At 45.6% G+C, this 15,562-nt stretch overlaps 1 protein-coding gene across 3 annotated transcripts in view; it reads left to right on the top strand.

The window, feature by feature from the left end:
• Positions 1-13,213, top strand: part of axdnd1 (axonemal dynein light chain domain containing 1) — a 227,355-nt gene extending 214,142 nt beyond the window's left edge. For all 3 annotated transcript variants that reach the window (XM_041207768.1, XM_041207767.1, XM_041207769.1), the window contains 4 exons: positions 6,811-6,936; positions 7,488-7,579; positions 12,293-12,438; positions 12,963-13,213. In XM_041207768.1, coding sequence (XP_041063702.1) covers positions 6,811-6,936; positions 7,488-7,579; positions 12,293-12,438; positions 12,963-12,979 — 381 coding nt within the window. In that variant the 3' untranslated portion in view covers positions 12,980-13,213. The remainder of the gene's footprint in view (positions 1-6,810; positions 6,937-7,487; positions 7,580-12,292; positions 12,439-12,962) is intronic.
• Positions 13,214-15,562: the final 2,349 nt, after the last annotated feature.

The following is a 15,562-nucleotide window of genomic DNA, read 5'->3' as shown; positions in this document are numbered from 1 at the left end:
ATTGAATTGAGAAGTCCAGCTCAAAGTTCACTGTGATTCTTCGCTGCCACAAAAATGGCTGCTGTGGTAAATTTAAATCAGACCCACGCTTGAGTTGGCCTGTTTTCATTTCGGTTCCCTGTGGCCGCTAATTGGCTGCCAAACCTGCCTCCGTATCAATTAAGGGGTTGCCCTGTGAAACTCGGGATTCATTTCTATTTCTTCCCGGGGAATGGTTCAGAACCCGGAAACAACCCTGACTTCCATTTCCTGCCTCTGATGTGAAAATCCAACCCTCCTCCATCTCTTAAGTGCCTTTAATTTATTTGATTATGCTTCTTCCTATTGTCTCTTATTAATGTCACTTAACTGCTTCTTGTTTTTCATTTAAGTACTTTACGGACATACCATTCTCTCTCTTGTAGATATATGCATTTGTTTATTGCACCTCAATCCTTTCTTCTGCACCTTTTTAAATGCTGTTCAACTGTAATTTTTCTCCTTTCCATTGAAAAGTCTATACCTGAAAATGTAATTTGTCTGTTCTTTCTCACAGATCCTGACCAAACTGTTAATTATTGCCTGCAATTTCTATTTTTGTTTCAGATTCTCAATTTTTTTTTACTAATTTTATGGGCAGGATTGGCGTTCTTTAATCACAGTTAACAAACATTATGATTGTTATGTTATATGGGGCAGTGAAAAGCAGTTTGAAAAAATTGAGTGAGTGATCAGATTAGTTTATGATTGATTTTTTGCTGTCTAGTGAAATTCTGGCTGCAAATTGTTGTGCTTGAATGTTTAGTGATTCAGTTACTCTTATTTGTGGTTGTTTTTTTAGTTGTCCAATGAATTGGAATGTTTTTTGATTTAAGTAAGGTCAGTGGAAGCATTGTTTCAGCATGCCAACGGTTTGCTCTATCACATGGTGTAGCAGCACAGCTTTCATTGTATGCATGCTGAGTACATGGATGTATGCATGGGTTGTTACTCACAATAAGAGGTTGTAGTGGAAGAATTAATCCAGGCTGTTCTTTTGGCTCAAGGAGGTTTATTTTCAAGACAACTCCTCAGTGCAACTGACTTCCAAGTAGCTTCCACACAAAGTGTTCCAGTTGTATCTTTTTATTCTATTTAGATGGGATAATCAATGCCCATCACCTGTTTAACTAACAATTGCCTTTAACAAGGTGATTGCCACATTGACATGAGTTGCACACTGGAATATTCAGCTCGTAGCTTGAACTGTCCAGCAGTCACCCTTTTGGTTTGCAGTGGTGGCTCAAATGCAGCTGGCACAGTGTACTGCTGCAGAAAGAAGACATCAAGACTACTGCTATGATACAGGGCATTGAGCAGTATAAAAACAAAAAAACTGTGGATGCTGGAAATTCAAAACAAAAACAGAATTACCTGGAAAAACTCAGCAGGTCTGGCAGCATCGGCGGAGAAGAAAAGAGTTGATGTTTCGAGTCCTCATGACCCTTCGACAGAACTTGAGTTCGAGTCCAAGAAAGAGTTGAAATATAAGCTGGTTTTAGGTGTGTTGGGGGGGGGGGGGTGGTGGAGAGAGAGAGAAGTGGAGGGGGAGGTGTGGTTGTAGGGACAAACAAACAGTGATAGAAGCAGATCATCAAAAGATGTCAACAACAATAGAACAAAAGAACACATAGGTGTTAAAGTTGGTGATATTATCTAAACAAATGTGCTAATTAAGAATGGATGGTAGGGCACTCAAGGTATAGCTCTAGTGGGGGGTGGGGAGAGCATAAAAGATTTTAAAATAAAAATAATGGAAATAGGTGGGAAAAGAAAAATCTATGTAATTTATTGGAAAAAAAAGAAAGGGGGAAACAGAAAGGGGGTGGGGATGGAGGAGGGAGCTCAAGACCTAAAGTTGTTGAATTCAATATTCAGTCCGGAAGGCTGTAAAGTGCCTAGTCGGAAGATGAGGTGTTGTTCCTCCAGTTTGCGTTGGGCTTCACTGGAACAATGCAGCAAGCCAAGGACAGACATGTGGGCAAGAGAGCAGGGTGGAGTGTTAAAATGGCAAGCGACAGGGAGGTTTGGGTCATTCTTGCGGACAGACCGCAGGTGTTCTGCAAAGCGGTGGCCCAGTTTACGTTTGGTCTCTCCAATGTAGAGGAGACCACATTGGGAGCAACGAATGCAGTAGACTAAGTTGGGGGAAATGCAAGTGAAATGCTGCTTCACTTGAAAGGAGTGTTTGGGTCCTTGGACGGTGAGGAGAGAGGAAGTGAAGGGGCAGGTGTTGCATCTTTTGCGTGGGCATGGGGTGGTGCCATAGGAGGGGGTTGAGGAGTAGGGGGTGATGGAGGAGTGCACCAGGGTTTCCCGGAGGGAGCTATCCCTATGGAATGCCGACAGGGAGGGGTGAAGGGAAGGTGTGTTTGGTGGTGGCATCATGCTGGAGTTGGCGGAAATGGCGGAGGATGATCCTTTGAATGCGGAGGCTGGTGTGGTGATAAGTGAGGACAAGGGGGACCCTATCATGTTTCTGGGAGAGAGGAGAAGGCGTGAGGGTGGATGCGCGGGAGATGGGCCGGACACGGTTGAGGGCCCTGTCAACGACCGTGGGTGGAAAACCTCGATTAAGGAAGAAGGAGGACATGTCAGAGGAACTGTTTTTGAAGGTAGCATCATCGGAACAGATGCGACGGAGGCGAAGGAACTGAGAGAATGGGATGGAGTCCTTACAGGAAGCGGGGTGTGAGGAGCTGTAGTCGAGGTAGCATTGAGCAGTATGGTTCGCTGCCTATGGTCACACGCATGTTGATAGAGTGGAATGTCTTTTGGTTGCAGTATGGGGCAGAATGAATGGCAATGTGCAAGCATGCTGTACTATGGGAAGCCTGGAATCTTTGCAAGGCTGTGTGTTCACCCCATCTCCTTCTCTCTGGCAAGAGACAATGAAATGTAGCTAACTCTCGATGAATAATGAAATTCAGTGACCTCCCGCATGCAACAGTGGAAGGCAACCTGAGATGTTGCAAATATCTCCAGCTCCTTTTTGGAAGAAACTGGATGCAAAGTTATTCATGGCCATGGTCATGTTCACAGCCATTGGCAAAACAGTCCCTGCCCTGTTTGCAGTCACAGGTGACAGATTTCAGTGAGGACCTCCTTACTGAAGTGCAAACTTCACACACATTGTTCTTTACTGAGGTTTAGGTAGGAGAATTGCTCCCTGAGCACATTGGGCAGACATGGCCTCCTGCTGAGAGCCCCCCCCCACCTCTTCCTCCTCTTCCCCCCACCTCTTCCTCCTCTTCCCCCCCCCACCTCTTCCTCCTCTTTCCCCCCCCCCACCTCTTGCTCCTCTTCCCCCCCCACCTCTTGCTCCTCTTCCCCCCCAACCTCTTCCTCCTCTTCCCCGCCACCTCTTGCTCCTCTTCCCCCCCCCACCTCTTGCTCCTCTTCCCCCCCCACCTCTTGCTCCTCTTCCCCCCCCACCTCTTGCTCCTCTTCCCCCCCCACCTCTTGCTCCTCTTCCCCCCCCACCTCTTGCTCCTCTTCCCCCCCCACCTCTTGCTCCTCTTCCCCCCCCACCTCTTGCTCCTCTTCCCCCCCCACCTCTTGCTCCTCTTCCCCCCCCACCTCTTGCTCCTCTTCCCCCCCCCACCTCTTGCTCCTCTTCCCCCCCCACCTCTTGCTCCTCTTCCCCCCCCACCTCTTGCTCCTCTTGCCCCCCACCTCTTGCTCCTCTTCCCCCCCCACCTCTTGCTCCTCTTCCCCCCCCCCACCTCTTGCTCCTCTTCCCCCCCCCACCTCTTGCTCCTCTTCCCCCCCCCACCTCTTGCTCCTCTTCCCCCCCCCCCTCTTGCTCCTCTTCCCCCCCCACCTCTTGCTCCTCTTCCCCCCCTCCTCTTCCCCCCCCACCTCTTGCTCCTCTTCCCCCCCCTCCTCTTCCCCCCCCACCTCTTCCCCCCCCACCTCTTCTCCCCCCCACCTCTTCTCCCCCCCCTCTTCCCCCCCCACCTCTTCCCCCCCCATCTCTTCCCCCCCACCTCTTCCCCCCCACCTCTTCCCCCCCACCTCTTCCCCCCCACCTCTTCCCCCCCACCTCTTCCCCCCCACCTCTTCCCCCCCCCACCTCTTCCTCCTCTTCCCCTCCCCCACCTCTTCCTCCTCTTCCCCCCCACCTCTTCCTCCTCTTCCCCCCCACCTCTTCCTCCTCTTCCCCCCCACCTCTTCCTCCTCTTCCCCCTCTTCCCCACCACCTCTTCCTCCTTTTCCCCCTCTTCCCCACCACCTCTTCCTCCTCTTCCCCCCATCTCTTCCACCTCTTCCCCCCCACCTCTTCCCCCTCTTCCCCCCACCTCTTCCCCCTCTTCCCCCCCACCTCTTCCTCCTCTTCCCCCCCACCTCTTCCTCCTCTTCCCCCCCACCTCTTCCTCCTCTTCCCCCCCCACCTCTTCCTCCTCTTCCCCCCCCACCTCTTCCTCCTCTTCCCCCCCCACCTCTTCCTCCTCTTCCCCCCCACCTCTTCCTCCTCTTCCCCCCCACCTCTTCTTCCTCTTCCCCCCACCTCTTCTTCCTCTTCCCCCCACCTCTTCCTCCTCTTCCCCCCCCACCTCTTCCTCCTCTTCCCCCCCACCTCTTCCTCCTCTTCCCCCCCACCTCTTCCCCCTCTTCCCCCCCACCTCTTCCCCCTCTTCCCCGCCACCTCTTCCCCCTCTTCCCCACCACCTCTTCCTCCTCTTCCCCACCACCTCTTCCTCCTCTTCCCCCCACCTCTTCCTCCTCTTCCCCCCCACCTCTTCCTCCTCACCTCTTCTCCCCCCACCTCTTCTCCCCCCACCTCTTCCCCCCCTCCTCTTCCCCCCCTCCTCTTCCCCCCCCACCTCTTCTCCCCCCACCTCTTCCCCCCCCACCTCTTCCCCCCCCCACCTCTTGCTCCTCTTCCCCCCCCACCTCTTGCTCCTCTTCCCCCCCCACCTCTTGCTCCTCTTCCCCCCCCACCTCTTGCTCCTCTTCCCCCCCCACCTCTTGCTCCTCTTCCCCCCCCACCTCTTGCTCCTCTTCCCCCCCCACCTCTTGCTCCTCTTCCCCCCCCACCTCTTGCTCCTCTTCCCCCCCCACCTCTTGCTCCTCTTCCCCCCCCACCTCTTGCTCCTCTTCCCCCCCCACCTCTTCCCCCTCTTCCCCGCCACCTCTTCCCCCTCTTCCCCACCACCTCTTCCTCCTCTTCCCCACCACCTCTTCCTCCTCTTCCCCCCACCTCTTCCTCCTCTTCCCCCCCCACCTCTTCCTCCTCACCTCTTCTCCCCCCACCTCTTCTCCCCCCACCTCTTCTCCCCCCACCTCTTCCCCCCCTCCTCTTCCCCCCCCTCCTCTTCCCCCCCCCACCTCTTCTCCCCCCACCTCTTCCCCCCCCACCTCTTCCCCCCCCCACCTCTTTCCCCCCCCCCCACCTCTTTCCCCCCCCCACCTCTTTCCCCCCCCCACCTCTTCCCCCCCCACCTCTTCCCCCCCCACCTCTTCCCCCCCCCCACCTCTTCCCCCCCCCACCTCTTCCCCCCCCACCTCTTGCCCCCCCCACCTCTTCCCCCCCCCACCTCTTCCCCCCCACTTCTTCCCCCCCCCACCTCTTCCCCCCCCACCTCTTTCCCCCCCACCTCTTTCCCCCCCACCTCTTTCCCCCCCACCTCTTTCCCCCCCACCTCTTTCCCCCCCACCTCTTTCCCCCCCACCTCTTTCCCCCCCACCTCTTTCCCCCCCCACCTCTTTCCCCCCCACCTCTTTCCCCCCCACCTCTTTCCCCCCACCTCTTAACCCCCACCTCTTTCCCCCCCACCTCTTTCCCCCCACCTCTTTCCCCCCCACCTCTTTCCCCCCCACCTCTTTCCCCCCCACCTCTTCCCCCCCCACCTCTTCCCCCCCCACCTCTTCCCCCCCCACCTCTTCCTCCTCTTCCCCCCCACCTCTTCCCCCCCACCTCTTTCCCCCCACCTCTTCCCCCTCTTCCCCCCCACCTCTTCCCCCCACCTCTTCCCCCTCTTCCCCCCACCTCTTCCCCCTCTTCCCCCCACCTCTTCCTCCTCTTCCCCCCTTCCCCCCACCTCTTCCCCCTCTTCCCCCCACCTCTTCCTCCTCTTCCCCCCCTTCCCCCCCACCTCTTCCCGCCCTTCCCCCCCACCTCTTTCTCCTATTCCAGCAATGTGCACTGCTCTGCATGACCTCTGTTCATTCCCAAGTCATGCTGTATTTCAAGGGTAATGGTTACTATGGCAATTGCTCCCAGACAATGGTGCAAACTTCAGACAACCATAGAAAGTTTCAATTAGTGTAGATTCGAAGTAACTAACAAAAAATCAACAAGCAACTAATGTGTAAGCAGTTAATGATCCCTTTAAATAGCACCAGTAATAGGGAATCCTTCTTGCTACTGAATGCATGGACAGCTATGCAAAATTAAGAGAAGGCATTAGCTAGAGTGTTGATCTCCAAAATTGCACAGCTGACATTAAATCAGCATTGTTGATTGACGAAGTCATGACCTGCCTGCTCTTCATACTTCCTGTGGCCATTCACTGTGCACATGCTAACACCCTCACCTCTATGACATTTGGCATTTGATTCACACCAGAAGTTTGCATAAGAGCAGCATTTGCCATTTGAACACAAAATTGTATCTGCAGTCAACAACTCAAGGGTCCTACCAATCTGAATTTTGCACCATTGACATTTCACATATTGCATATATTTCATCAATGACATTTGTCACTTTGATTAGCACATATTCTCAGTACAAAGAAAAATTTAGAACAAAAAACTGTTGGGTTCTAGCAATTGAATCAATTTATTTAGGATCAAAGTGGATTGGAAGAAGGTCAAGCACTTCAGAGCCAAAGCAAATCCACCCTGAAATTTATTGGTGATGATACTAACATCCATGAGAGAAACTTGAGAGAAACTGCTACTCCTGTTCCAAAGGTAAGAACTTAACCATTGCTAATCATACTAATGATGGTTACAAAAATGCAGCCATTGTGAAATTTTTGTTCCAACGTTTTGGTGAAGAAGGATAGAAAGAAATGCTTTTATGACCGTTGCTAAATATGCTGCTTAATGTAGAACTAAGCCATATATAGCAAGAAAGTTTTTTGTTTTACCTTCGACTTAGCCCATCTCAGCTGGAGTTCAATGTGATGCAATTTATTTAAACATCCACAAGCTAGTAACATAGAAAAGGAGTATATCATTCAGCCCTCAAGTCTATTCGACCATTCATTTAGATCATGGCTGATTTGTATCTTAACTCCATCTATTCGCCTTCATGCTGAAACTCTTAATACCCTTGCCTAACAAAAATTAGGGGAAGAAAATCAGCCCGGTATTGATTAAAAGCAGAGTGGGAAGAGAGTCAGATTTTGCTTCATTCTATAGAAAAATGCATCTAAATAATACTGGTCTAATGCTTCATTTTCTACCCTCAATGTCTTGAACCTGTCTTCTGTTGACTTAATACTGAACTTTGATTACAGGTTGGCATCGATGCTGTCGCTCCTAAACACCCCAAGTCAGTGAAGGCTTTTAAGCAACTGACTGCTATCGGAATGTTACAGCAGCAGCTTGTGTGAGTAACTGATTATAGTTCTCCTGGATTCAACTTCACAACTAGAAAAACTTGTTTTCATGTGTTGCATTGTTTAATCCATTATTTCAGGTGATATAGCATCACAGTGCAATCACAAACAACCTTTAAAAAGAACAAATTCTTATAAAGTTGCTTTTTGGAGGGGGAGTGTAATTCAGATGGCACATGTCCCGTTGGGAGATCCAGAAGTGGGCAGTATTGCATAGGACAGAAGCAGCCGGCTGAACACAGTCATGTAGCGGTCAGCCAATTAATGAGGCAGAGTAATGGAGCCCATCCAATCAAGTGATGGAGGGGGTTGCCAGGAAGGAAGGTGGAAATTCTGGTGTCAGCTGATGGCAGCATAGGTGCTGCCACCATTTTTAAACACCAACCAGACCTGCCTGCAGCACTTCCAAGGTCTCTGACTACAGCTGAGAGAAGCTGCCATGCAGCTCAGAAAACCAGCCTTCAGTTCCAGGCAGCCCTCTCAGCATGTATGGCAGTAATTTCAGCCACAAAGTCCTTCAAAACTCTGAATTTTCGCCGGTAGAATTCCAGCTGCTTTTCTTTGAGGATTTAGCCTGATCCCCAGCCGACAGCAGCACCCAACTAGCCCAAGTTCCATGGGCATAGTCTTTACCAAAATGGCACACATCTGCAGAATCTCTTCAGCTCTGCCCATCACAGTCTTGATTGAATGGATCCACCAATGTTATCTTCAAGAAACAGGAACAGCAGCAGGATATGTTTATTTGCTTAATCCCAGCTCCTGGACCCAGCCTCCGTCTTCATCAGTCTTCCTGGGATCTGAGCTTGAATGGCATAGTGCCTTTTTATTTGATTTCCCCAGAAACCTAAAGTTTCTATTTTAGCTTTAGGTTCCGTTTCCCTATCAGTTAGCTGAAATTTCCGTTTCAGTTCCAATTAGGATCCGTGTCAAAAAATACAAACTTTGAAACCACAGATTCCATCAAAGGCTTCTACACTGATGCAAGAGCCTATCAGCATGCCAGGCCCTCTAGGTTTTAGGCAGCCAGAGGACAGCACCAGGTCATCTTGGACTATGACACATCGTGTCTCTACCCAGCTACAAATGTCAGAGCCACACCTCGTTGGAAGCAGTTTAGAAAGAGTAAGAGTAAAAGAGAATTAGACTGTTCTAGGAATGTGTTTATTATTGCTTGTTTATTTCTATGTTTGTCATGTTCTTTCTCCATTTTTTTTCCCCTGTCTTACTCCTTTTCTGAAGGCTTTGAAATTTTTCTAGGTTACATTTCCAGTGTTCCTGGGTGACTTGCATACTTTGCCCAAGTGGCCATTCTTCATGCTTGAATCTAGATAGTCAGTGTCAGTAGACCTTCCAACTTATGCACAGAATGGACTGGATTTTATGGTCAGCAACAAACCAACAGTGCCAGCCATTCAACACCAACAGCAGCTTACATTTCTATAGCACTTTAATGTAGCAAAGCGTCCCTAGCTATTTTACAGGAGCGTTACCAAACAAAATTTGACACTGAGCCATATAAAGAGATAGTAGATCAGGTGACTAAAAGTTTGGCTAAAGAAGTATGTTTAAGGAGCCTCTTTAATGAGGAAAGTGAAGTAGAGAGGTTTAGGGAGGGAATTCCAGAGCTTGGGACCTAAGCAGCTATAGGCAGAGCTGCCAATGGTGGAGTGATTAAAATTGGACATGCACAGATTTGGAGGAGCACAAGTAAGAGGGTTGCACTGCTAAAGCAGGTTACAGAGGTAGGAAGGAGTGAGGCAATGGAAGACGTTGAAAACAAGGCTGAGAATTTTGAAATTGAGGCTTTGCTTAGCTGGGAGCTAGTGCAGAACAGTGAGTACAAGGATGGTTGGTGAACGGGACTTGATGCAAGTTTGAATGTGGGCAGTAGAGTTTTGGATGATTTTTCAGTTAACAGTGAGTGGAAGATGGGATGCCGGTCACCGGTTTCTTGGAATAGTCAAGTCTTAAGGGAACAAAGGAATGGATAGCAGAAGATGAGCTGAAGCAGAGACAGAATCAGAGATCATTACAGTCACATTTGTCCATAGACTTCGCATGAACTTTTGCACTGCTAATTAATTTAATTCAGAAGCCATTCCAGCATATCACTGCCTACAAGGCACCTAGAACCTGTGTGAAAAGGGCAAACAACAGCATATGTCCTTCAAACAATTAGATTGAAGAATCATTACTGAGCAGTGCAGAGTCTGAACCGTAAAGCGACAGTTAAAATATTTAATTCAAGTCATGTAGAGAAAGTGAAATAAAGAGAGGGAAAGAAAGATGGAATTAAGAGAGATAAAAAGGCAGAAAGATGGAAAATGTGAAACAAAATTGTTTTTATATTTTTAAATCTCCAGCAATAATTAAAATCTGAAAGAATGAAACGCCACACTTTCAAAAATTACTTTTCAGCGCCTGAGTGTTTGCAGTAATTATGACTTAACAATTGGAATTTTTCGCTCTGGAGTCTAAGTCCGAAGGTGGGTGGAAAAGTGATTCCTGCTGGGCGGAGAAATGGCTGAATAGATGTGATCTTCCGCTGTTCAGCTTATTAATTATGCATCAGCAAGGAGCTCGGTGAATCTCGTGGCAGGGCTGGCAGTAAGTCACCCACCCCACCGTTACCTCATGGGTCGAAGGTCCTGGTACCCTCTCCCCAACTTCCAGCCTTTGCATGCCTCCCTTTTCCAGCCTTGGCGTGGCATTTGGTAATGGCACTCGCATGAAGTTATGCGAGGCCTCCAAGAAGGAGAATGCAACATCTACGGACCTCAAAGTTGTAGAAGAGGTAAAGCTTGCCAGGTGTAATTCACTTGTATACAGTCATGTAACTGAACATTGATAACTTCCCGCTGGCGTGGAACTTAATTTGGAGATCAAACTAAATCCTGTGAGGTGGCCTTTTAATGATGTGTATGAGATATCAGGAACCCTATTTGCATGCAATAGCATCTCATGCAAATCATTAAAAGGCCACCTCGCCGGAATTTAGTTTGTCAGGAAGCTTGACCCATTTTGAACCCGTCTTAACTCGAACAGTTTATCCTGCTGTTGGGAAACAGATTTTTTTGCCTCCCGCCAAATTAAGTGCCCCACCCTCCATGATTCCTGCTGCTGGCGAGAATGGAAAATTCTGTCCAAGTTTACAGGACATCTATCGTTTAAGCAATGCAGCTCCATGCCCTTCCATGTGTTTTGATGCTTATGTCTCTTGATGAACTATGATTATAGCACACGTGCTGGGGGAGCAGGGCAACAACTTCCTGACTTTTTGCGTTTAACTGCACATGTGCAATTGCTGGCCATTGCTGTTCGCGATTAATAATGGTGAGCGCTGATAGCCTCACCTTTATTTCTATTGCACAATCCAAGCCATCATACAATGCTTACACGTGCATTTCTAGCAAGGGTAGCAGAAATTGTGGATGGTGCTTATTTCTCTAACATAAGGATGCAGAAACCTATTTTATCAAGACTTCACTGATCATCTTGCTCAACATAAACCAAGCATAGAACCTGGGGTCATTCTGGGTTTATATGGTTCAGTTTCTCGTTTCCTTATGTCAGGAAGATATAATGTTATTGGAATTTATTTGTAGTGTGTGTGTGTGTAGGTGTAGGAGCTGGACTGATGTATTAGAAGATAAGTTAGGTTTGAAATGTTAAGTAGGTCAACATGGGGGTAGTTTAGAATGTAAGGTGTAAAAGGACATTTGCATTTTTAAATAAACCAGACTAGATTGTTTTCAAAGGAGGGGTGAAATGTATTACCTAGCCAGGTGAAGTTCAGAAACCGTATGTTTATTTTTTCCAAAGATTACTAGTAAAATTGGTGCTATGATAAATTTTATGATCAGGGAGGTAAAGTCCAAAGACATAGTGAAACAATTGGAATTTGCATTCAGAGGGGAAAATATGTATAAAGAAGAGAATGTTGTGTGTAAAGAGGGTAATTTTAAGATCTAACTGGTGTGAAAAGCAGTCAGCATTTACGACTCAAGCTGCTGTCTACAACAAACTGAAATTAAGAAAACTCACTTTGAATTGGATTGTTCAGGGTATCATGTTTCTTTGCCTGGGTCTTTTAAAATCTATGTATCTTACTGTTATCTTAATGAAGGTGTAACTGGGAATCAGATTAATTAGGGGATTTAGAAGTTATTATAGTAGTAATTTGTAGACATATTTATGTATTTAAAATCATTTCTTCTATTAATAAAGGTTTAATTTAGTTTTGTAAGAAACCTATAAGACTTGGTGGTCTCATTACTACTGAATTCAATGCAATTCAGAATTTTATACAAATTGCAAAACAAGTTGCGGCAGTTGTTTCAAGTTTCCCTTTGGGATTTGAGCAGCTCAGCACTTACCATTGGCTGTGCCATTACACTTAATCAATTGAAACATTGGGGAACTGATTGGTTCAAGGAATATTGCAAGAAAGACTCAAGATTGTATTTTGAATCATTCCATATGAACTATATAATGTAACACTTAATTCAGGCATTCCCCTTGTAGGTTATTTTATAGCTTATTGCACTCTATTTTAAATCTTAACTTTTAATAATAATCTGGTTAGGTCTAATCCAAGATCCCATAGACCCACATTATCTGAGCTGTTAATCTCTCATGACCACCTGATGATACTTTTCTTTCTTTTTTGACAATTACTTATACATCTTGATCTTTGGTAGAGAAACGGAGCAGCGTGCCATGAATGCTGAGGAACGGGCATCTTTTCTGGATGAAAAACTGCATGAAGCTTTGGATAAAATTAACGACCTGACACTAGATTTGAAGACAGAAGAATCAAAGAACCAGCATCCGGAGCCAGCAAAAAGTGAGTTTACATTCAACCAGAAGTTTCATAGTCACCATTAACTTTATGTATTGCTGGTTGTACATGTCCTCAACTGCTATTCATTATGTTACTATTGTTACTTGCTGTTAGAGATGCTCAAATGACAGGTTTAATCAAGAACCTTGATTCTTTCAACTTAATGAAATTAATATAATGCCAATGAAACTGTAATGTCAAGAATAGTGAACACACAAAATTGTTTCAAATAATATTGAGACGTGGCCAAAGTGAATGGAAATGTCTGTCATCACATTATAAGATAAGGGTACTGATTGTCTTTGGTAATGAAGCCAATAATGTCAAAGCTGTATAGATAGAAGCAAATGAATCATTTCTGGTCCATATCTCTAGCTGAAGAGAGACAAATGAAAGGGCCCGTAACACAGAATAATTAAATCTTGAAATGATTGACAATAATGCTATGATTGGTCTGATTGTAAACGGTAATGTTCAGTTGTAGTAGCTTCAGTTATTTAAGGTTCAATATTGTTCTCATAAATCAGAATATTTTGAACATTGAAATTTTGGGAAGAAATGAAGATAATTTTCAGTCAAGAAGACAACAAAAGATAAGAATGAAAGAAACACGTATCAGAACATCATTAAAACTTTCTAAACTGTCTGTGTTCCTCCTAATGTTCTTCTAAATGAAATAGATTCTATCTTTTGTAAAACAGAGTTAGAGATTACCTAAAGCATACTAACCCTCTTTTGAATTCTGAATTCTGCCAAGTGTGTACCATTATCTTAAAAATTAACTGAAATAAATCTTGTTAATGATGACTACTACTACTGAACTGTTATAATGTTGATCTCTTTTTTTATATAGCTGTAGTTAAATAAAATTATTAGTAATATAAGTTGTGATGTGTAATGTCTCTAAAGATTTCCACGTGTGTTTAATGTAATTTTTACAGTGACATGTTACATTTACTTAACTGCTGGCTCAGAGTTTCTTTCATTGTAGGTTTACATAGGTCAACTCCTGAACTAAATATCAGAGCTAAATCAGAGATCTTGATCTAATTCTTCTTATATATTTGTAGGCACTGTATGAGATTTTTGATATCACTCTTTCTATAGTCCTTCAGCACGAACATTAGAAATTATGAAAAGGTTATTTTTTCCCCATCAACCCCACTCCTTCCACAGCAGTATGCAAATTAATTCTTTCCTCGGTCTACCACAACCATTTAATTTTCTGGCAGAATTTTTTGCATAAAGAACTGCCTAATACTCAAAAAAAATACTCAAACAATGCTACTATATATATCTGGATTGCCATTATCTCCATATTCAATCTTGCTGTCCATAGATGAGAACTTCTCCTCCTGTTTTGTCTGACCCCATCAGTCGAGGATCCATCAGTAGTCTGGAGTATTCAATCATTTTCATCTTTGTCTGTCTTATAATATTCAATTCCATTGCCAACCATGTTTTTATCCAGCTATTTCTTGGCATTAATAATCGTTGTGTTATTAATTACCTAATAATCTTATTAATAACCTAATACTCTTGCTGCATCAACTGCAACTGCTTTTCTGTAAGTAAATTCCATATTCCTATGACTCCAGGGAATTTTATTTTTTAATCTCTTCTCATTTGTTAAATTTAATATTGCGTTCTTCAGATTTATGCTCGCAGTCAGAATCAAACACTAAGCCCTATAAGTCATAGGATTCTGAAGCCTTGGATCATGTCTTTCCTCACAATCCTTCTGTGACTGTGCAGAATGTAAGAGATGGGAACAGAGGCAGGTCAGATAGAGTATGGGACTGATTTAGACTCTTCATGGTTGCTAACACTGTGGCTGCTGGTTATCCAGAGGGAAAGATCTACTGGTCCAAAGCCTTCTGCAGCACCAGTGGGAAGCAGGATATCACAGGAGACCCAGAGGTCTGCTACCTCAAACAGGCTGCCCTCACTTGATTAAAAGCAGATATTGTGGATGCTGGAAATCTGAAATAAAAACAGAAAATGCTGTAAAGGTTGATTAGATCCAGGTCGGCATCAATGTTGGAGGACGTGAGGGAGAGGAGGGAAGTCCTCTTCCTGGAGGGTGGCAGGAGGAGGCCACCTTTTCGTGCGGCAGAGGCACCTCTCTGTGCAGCATCATCTCCCTTTGCCTCTCTCACCTTCTACTCCCATTCCCCCATGAGCTGTATTCTTCCAGGGCCTCACCATCCTCAAGGTCAGCATCTCTGTTGAGGGCCACGTTTGGAGAGTGCAGCAGACCTCCACAATGATTGAGACCTTGCAGGAGGATAGGGGTGCCACCCGACCAGTGCAGGCACTAGAATCTCACCTTCAAAAGCCTGTTCAATGGTAATCCTACTGAGCATTTATTGTATCGCCACTGTGCCTCTGTCTGGGGCTACTGTAAATGGGTGAGTTGCCATGTCTTCAAGAGATATCCCTTGTCCCCTAGGATTCATCCACACACTGTTACAGACTCGGTAGAGAGCGATAACTTCGAACTTCCAGTTAATAGCTGCAAGGATGACATGATAACATTTTACATTTTAAGACTTTTACTACAACAGAAGACTAAAAGCACTGTGAACTAAACAACATCTTTGTAGTTAACTTACTATTTAAACTACAAAACAGAACATTCCCCTTTTTCCTTTAGCACAGCCAAAAACACACTTCACAGATAAACTTTACAGTGTATTTTAAGTAGACATTCAATTATATCAGAATCAGTCCAAGTTAAATCTTAGCTCCCAAGCGTTTACTTTTCTATTTATTTTTGGCCTGGGAACTTTTAATCTCAAAAACTGTCTTTCAGAATGAAGTTTTTCTCTGGAGATTCTTCCTCTAGTACAAGCTAGGCGAATCTTCCAGCCTTGTTTTAACTCCTCATGAATTCAGTCGTTTCAATCTGAGCATGAACTTTGACCTTCATTCCTACATGGTGACCATAGAAACCTTCGTCCTCTAGTTGCTGTCCCTCTCCCTCTCCCAGATGCTGGCATACTAACCTTATCTTTGAATTTTCAGGGATATCTTAGACCCTTCCACTCTCAAAGCCCATCTCCATGGCAGCATAAATCACATGGGCCTTGTATCCAGGTAGAAATGAGACCCCAAACTCCATCTT

This window comes from Carcharodon carcharias, chromosome 16, assembly GCF_017639515.1.
Source record: "Carcharodon carcharias isolate sCarCar2 chromosome 16, sCarCar2.pri, whole genome shotgun sequence".
NCBI lineage: Eukaryota > Metazoa > Chordata > Chondrichthyes > Lamniformes > Lamnidae > Carcharodon > Carcharodon carcharias.
The sequence above is the reverse complement of the archived record's forward strand: the minus strand, read 5'-3'. Positions and strand labels throughout refer to the sequence as shown.